General features: G+C 42.4%; 1 protein-coding gene across 1 annotated transcript in view; it reads left to right on the top strand.

The window, feature by feature from the left end:
* Positions 1-6,410, top strand: part of LOC143100135 (OX-2 membrane glycoprotein) — a 23,547-nt gene extending 17,137 nt beyond the window's left edge. The window contains exons 7-8 of the mRNA XM_076263082.1: positions 1-59; positions 4,350-6,410. The exon at positions 1-59 is cut by the window's left edge and continues 43 nt beyond it. Of these exons, the coding sequence (XP_076119197.1) occupies positions 1-59; positions 4,350-4,357 (67 nt within the window). The 3' untranslated portion in view covers positions 4,358-6,410. The remainder of the gene's footprint in view (positions 60-4,349) is intronic.
* Positions 6,411-6,673: the final 263 nt, after the last annotated feature.

The raw sequence follows: 6,673 nt of genomic DNA, 5'->3' as shown, positions 1-6,673 counted from the left end.
CTTTCTGCTAGTCCTGTCTCTGTGCTTCTGTCTGTGGAAATGCTTCCTACGCAAAGAGGGTAAGCACAGCACCGGCTTACATGTCAGAATACACGCAACAAACACAATTTCCACTTTCAAACACTCAAATACACAAATCAGTTGCCAATCCTGTGTGTAAACGTGCAATATTGCTACAGGTACTCAGTATTGTATATAAATAAACAAGCAGATCCTCCTCCTTTTCTTGCCCAAAGTTTTGTACATACTGTCATACTATCATACAGATTTTTGGGAGGTATGTCTCTGTTTTCATTTTCTGAGTCTAAAGTCTATTAAGTGTTATTACCTTAGTATTATTACTATTATTTGGAAGGGCTTCGGTCAAAGATGGCCATGAGAATATAGAACACTCTGGACTGAGATGAGCTGTGTTGGATGTCCAGCAGGGTTTACTGCCCCTACACACCACTGAGTAGAGTGAGTAGAAATGACCCTTCCTTTTGGCTGCCACCCTGGCGGAAGGTCCTGCTATTATAGAGCAACAATTATTTACTCATGCTCCCAAAGGACCATGGGAAAATAACTCTATTCTTTCATTCAGAGAGGTGAGACCTTGACCTTTTTTTTTTGCGGGAAACTGTCAATGGTTTTCCACGGCCGTTCTGGGCGGCTGGCTTCCTTTGGGGTGACACCTTCGTGAGGCGGAATGGCTGATGGCCATTTTTGTTGTCCGTGTGTCAGTGTTTAAAGACCACACTGACTTCCCCTTTCCCTTTTCCAAAGTATTTCAGTGCATCTAGGAACAGCGAGATGGACATTTATTTATGTAGCGTGTGTATCCCGCCGCTGCTGTTGAACCTGGTGGGACTGCTCAACACTGTATGCGTGACATTGTCTGAATGACTCCAGAAAAGCACATAAAATAGTACTGTGGGAGCTATAAAGCACTCATCAGTGGCATAGGGCCTGAGGATTGTTCTCGCTAATGTAAAATACGGTGTTTAGAAGAGTCCCCAAAACACTTTACAGGTGTAGGTTGTGTCATCTACATTGTGCTTATATATACGAGAGGTGTTTTATTGCTGTGTGTAGTTTCCGATGACAGAATGACAACTCTGGCTCTGAAATGTGACAACCAATAAGGGAGTGTTTTTACGTTATTCAGTGCTACATGCTGGCCGTCATCCACACCACACCGCTCGGCCCTGCACAGGGATCATGCTCAATGTGGTCAGGCAAAAGAACTCTGGGTGGAAACACTTAGGATCGGCTCTGCATTGATGAATGCATTCGGTAAAAAATCACAACCATAAGCAGTATAGCAGGTGTACAGTGACATGCCAACACCAAAAGGTTTGTCCAGAGTCCAGAGATTTGTTATTCGACTCTCCTAATTCCTTCCTAAAGCTCTAAATCAATCTTCAGCTTGTGTCCAGTGAAAATATTTCAAGGTTCTTCTGTGGTTCTTCTGTGGTTCCTTTGGCTATGAACTTCACAATAATATGTTCCTCCAAAAGCTGTATTTGAGGCTACTGTGTTTGAGAAAAAAGATTAAATTATTTGGTGAGCCTTACAAAACAAGTAGCAATAGCAAGGGAACGACCTCAGAATCATTATTCCTCTAATGGTAGACAGCTAATCCGATCAATCGCTTACAGCACCAAAGCAGTAGACGGAGGCCAACCACACAGCGGGCTGTATAATGACTAAATAAAGCTGTTCCCAGCTGCTTCCAACAGAGTCCTCAGAATGTGCCAGAAATTAAACACAAAAAATTCCAGCAATGTGTTGCTGCCTCTATCCTCTGTTCCAAACTGCCGTTTTTAAAGGTCTTCACATATTTTTTTTACCAGCCAAATAAAATTGCAGTGAAGCAGTTGTTTCAGCTATTAAATTCCTGCGGCCTGCCGCTGAACTTGTGAACTGAGTGACCAGTTTCATTTTATCAGGGGTGCAGTTTCATTGTTTTTCGCTTGAAGGCTGGCACCACTTAAGAGCAATTAGGGCACATAGAGATGTTTTTCCTTGATAGACTGGCAGCCTAGAGGCCCAGTTAAGATGCCCTCTGGAGGTGTTGGAGTTTCTGGAATGATTCATTTGATGTTTCCAGGTTTGTATTTAGAAAGGAACTTAGGCAAATGCTATGCTGTAGAGTGATTTCTATATGAAGTAGCAGTGCTCATGTTTGAAAGAGTTCTTCTGACTTCGTTGCAACTCATTAACTCTTTGAATGGTGACCCAGTTGTTGTTGATGTAGTTTATAAAGCATTTACAACACTTTGCAACAGTAACAGCGCTCACTGATAGTGTGTTGCCATTGTGAGCAGTATACTGGTAATATTAATGACTTAATGCACACGACTGCACCACTGCCAGCCAAGGCAGAGTGGAGAGAGGAAAGCTGCTCCTTAGGACCCTGTCAGGGGCCTACTCAAGGAAGCTCAGGGGAGTGACCACTTCCTGTGACCATTTCCTGTTTGGAGAGGATGAGTGGCGCAGTGTAAAAGGGGCAGAAGAAAGGCTGGAATCTCAGATGAGGGGACAGATACAGTGTCTGAGGATGGGTCACTCAGGGGTGAGAGATGGACATCAATTTATTTTTATTTATCTGTTAATTAGCCAGGAAGGTCCCATTGTGATACGATATTTTTTCTGCCAGGGGACAGTTAGATGTGCCATGTGTGTGTGTGTGTGTGTGTGTGTGTGTGTGTGTGTGTGTGTGTGTGTGTGTGTGTGTGTGTGTGTGTGTGTGTGTGTGTGCGTGTGTGTGTGTGTGCGCGTGTGTGTGTGTGTGTGTGTGTGGTTTTGTGTGTCATTTGGGTGTATGCACATAAGTGTGGGCATCCTTGATTGAATACTTGGTGAGCTGAATCATGCCACGCATGATTGGACCTGGACTGCAGCTTTCATGCTTGGCTCAGTTGTCCTGAACCACCATAGAACAACATGAAAGTAACCTCTGCTGCCGTCGTGGACAGATCAAGGGGATGATGTGGAGTGGAAGGACTCTGTGATCACTCCCATAACAATAATCTAAATAAGGGTCCCAAATGGGATTTTTATTTCTGGTTGCTGTCACAAGTTGGGTACCATAACAAATAACGGGCATTCTTGGAAATTGGAATAAATATAGAAAAAAGAGTTTAATCGCCGTTTAGTCGGAGTCTGGACCAATGCTGCCAAAGTGTGACAGGGTGTTACAACACACTACACACACACTAGACCACACACGTTCAAGCACACACTCACAATATAAACAAGACTACTAGCATTCAAACACACACAAATATACACTCAAAACCTCAAACAAAACCTCAAACCCCTTTCAAACAAACACACATGTATGCACCAGATCACTCACATTCACACACACACACACACACACACACACACACACATACTGTAAACACACAGAGACACAGAGAAAGAGAGACCACACACTAAACACAGATGCCAGTGCAGACCAGTCACATTCTAACACAACCCACACAGGGCAGGCTACATAAAGTCAACCACACATGACACTCATCATGCTTCATTCAAACACACACACACAGACACACACACACACACACACACACACGCGCGCGCATGCTGGCCAGACCCAAGAGTGGTCTTGGTGTCAGCCACGACAGTAAACATTCTGAGCATGAATACTTCTGTTCTTATTGTCTTTGTCAAGTAAAGTCTGACATGTCCGCCCAAAATAACTTTCAGTGGAGGATACACTTGAGGTCTTTCAAGAATGGAAGGAAACCAGAATGTTGGGTTGCTTTTAACTGATGTCTGTGTGGTCACTGCCCTGTTTTAAAATCACCTTTCGCAGAAAAATATGGTCCGGTAACAGGAAGGGCAGTAACCATCGTCCGGTAACTTGAAGGAATGAATGAATGGGTGTAGGTGTGTCTGGCTCTCAGAGGGAGTGGGCCCAGTAACTGTCATGACTGACCGCATAGAAATCTTGGCGTGTTGGTCAGTCTGTTTAGCTAGTGACTGAGGACATTCCAATCCAAAGCTGGTGTTATAGGCCAAACTTTTTTCCTCAACAGTCTGTCACTTCTGGAGCGAGAGCTGCTTCTACACCGTACATAATGATCTTGTGTGATGGGCTATTTAGGTCTCTGGCTGCTAGAAACCTATTGTCAAAATACTATCTCAGTTTTTATGTTTTATGTATGTGCAATGTATGTATACAATATACTGTACATCGTGCAATGTTGTTATTGACAATCTATAAATTGATCAAGTTGACCTAAATTGAATGATCAAAAGCCTTTTGTGATAATTGTCTCTGTGATATTTGTGATATCTCCATTTTACTGATTTCAGCATCTAATGTTTTGCTGTATGTTTTTGCTCTGTTTCAGTTGATTGATATGCCTGACCGATTTGAGGTCGGACAAAAGAGGTCGTCTGAGGCTCAACACATGCCCAGTTCACAGTGCCTGTCACTGAAACCCTACTTGCCTGATCACCTGAACTGCCAGACAACATTAACTAATGTTAGTCTATTCATGTCTCATGTGGACCAAGAACCAAACACTATCAGGAATGGAGCAGAAAACAGCATAGCAGAACGTAGATTAGAGAGGCCTTATTTTCCGAGAAGAGAGAAAACAAAACAATCCATCCGTTGGAGAAAAAAAAAAACTTTCCCATCCGAATGAAAAAGGAAACTCGATGATGCATTGCCCTCTGATATAGCAAGCTAACCAAAGATTAACATAATAAATAGGCTGCTTATTGTTTCTGTAGTCGACAGCTCTGCTATTTCAGCTCCACTGAATATGTCATAATTTGGGAGAGTTTATACGATGATGGTGGTTTTACAGTGGGTGCAGGCATGTATTTATAACTTTAGACAATTGTTCCTTTATTGTGTGGTAAATGTATCACAAGACACCATTCACTGACACTCAGAGAAGAACTTAAGTTCAGTGAAAAAAACATGCTAGTCAAAAATATCAAGGAAAACATTATAACAATGCTCTTACATGTAAAAGTATAGCAATGCCCTTAATATCTAAAACTTAAACCCCCCCTGCTATGCTGCAGTGAGTATTTAATGAAGTTAATTAAAGGTCATTGCTTCTATGCAGCGTATGATATAGACGTGGCAGATACCCATAATACACTATATTCATAATAATCATCGCTAGATCTTTGGCAACTCATTCCTCCTCCAGCCTGCCCTGTTTACTGCACCATATGACCCTGGTCTGTCTTTGCAGTCTGTATGCTCTGATTTAGCTCAAAGGTCGTGGGGTCGGGTGTTTGCTGGTCACCCTGATTTTCCAGTAAGGGCTGACCGAGTCCAGGGTGGTTTGTGCGGGCATGGAGGGCTCTCCGGAGAAAATGCATTTACAGCTGAATGTTTCGCTTCAGTATTTGAAGATATTGAAATACACAGTATGATGCCTTGTTACTGCAATGATGGGACCACGTTGTGTGTGTGTGTGTGTTTGTTTTTGTGTTTGTGTGTGTGTGTGTGTGTGTGTGTGTGTGTTTGTGTACGTGCACATGTGTGTGTGTTTCTAAGCAGGTACCTGGTTTGCCTACTTCAGTAAAAGCATGCTACGATCTCCAGTGCCATACTGTAGATAGTGTTTGTCTATACTCGATTTGTCTTTGGTAGGTAAATGTGGTTGTTCTCTGGACCTCACACATTATGCACTTCAATATATTAGCTTTTTGAAGGGAAGTTGCCTAAATATGAAGATAAGTAATAATACCTTCACTCGCACACAATGCACTTAAGATGGCAGACTTTGCTGTTTTGGGAAAATGATTTTCAAGATGGAAGGAAGGCAGCAAGTGTAGTTGATATCGCTCTGTGGATGCTGCGCATATAAAAGTCTCCTCCCTCCTGCCTAATGTATCAGTGGCCTTTGCCAACTTTCGATAGCACATGACTTGGGAGAGAAGCAGAAATAATCTGCAGTTCTTTTTTTAATGCACCATTTCTCTGTGTTGTCTTTTCTATGTCTCGCAGTGAATTATGCGCTTTTCATATAAACTTTGATGCATAATGCTACTTCTGTCTAACTGTTGTTTGCATGAAGGGTGCAGTGTAATTCATTGACCTCTCTGAAATGCCAACTGCAGGCTTTTGCAGCCATATGAAGAGCCAGATAAAATAGTATGAACGCCAGACACTACGACTCTGAAGGACTGTCAGCTGATGAACCCATTCATCCATCCATCTCTCCATCCTTCCCTCCCTCACTCACTCACTCACTCACTCACTCACTCACTCAAACATTCTTCACTAAAAATGGCATGTGTATACCAATACCAATGCCTTCCAGTATTAATGTGCATACTGTATTGTTATGTGAGGGATGTGTGGTGTATAATGTATCAGTTTAATGTGTAATGGGTGAGTGTGAATGAACACAAATATGAAATAAAATGTTTTATTGTGTTGAGTTGTAAGGTGGACGTGTGCTTTGTGTTTCCTGTATTCCTCCACATGGGATTAAAGCAGGCTATATGTTATGAGTTGGGGTTCTGAGTTTGTGTTTTGAAAAATGAGGACAGAGATGGTTTGTTGACACCTAACCACCATGGATAATTCTTTTCAAATGGCATGCAAGGGCATTTAAATCGTTTAAGTGAGTTAAGAGAGTGCTAAACTGTAGCGAGCAGTAATCTTAGCCAGAGGCTATTGATATGACCTCTGTGGCCACTC

Source organism: Alosa pseudoharengus, unplaced genomic scaffold, assembly GCF_046254945.1.
Source record: "Alosa pseudoharengus isolate Yale_2024_CS ecotype anadromous, Long Island Sound unplaced genomic scaffold, YU_APseudo_1.1 YU_APseudo_1.1_scf_3, whole genome shotgun sequence".
Taxonomy (NCBI): Eukaryota; Metazoa; Chordata; class Actinopteri; order Clupeiformes; family Clupeidae; genus Alosa; species Alosa pseudoharengus.
Note: the sequence above shows the minus strand (reverse complement) of the source record. Positions and strands in the feature narration are given on the sequence as shown.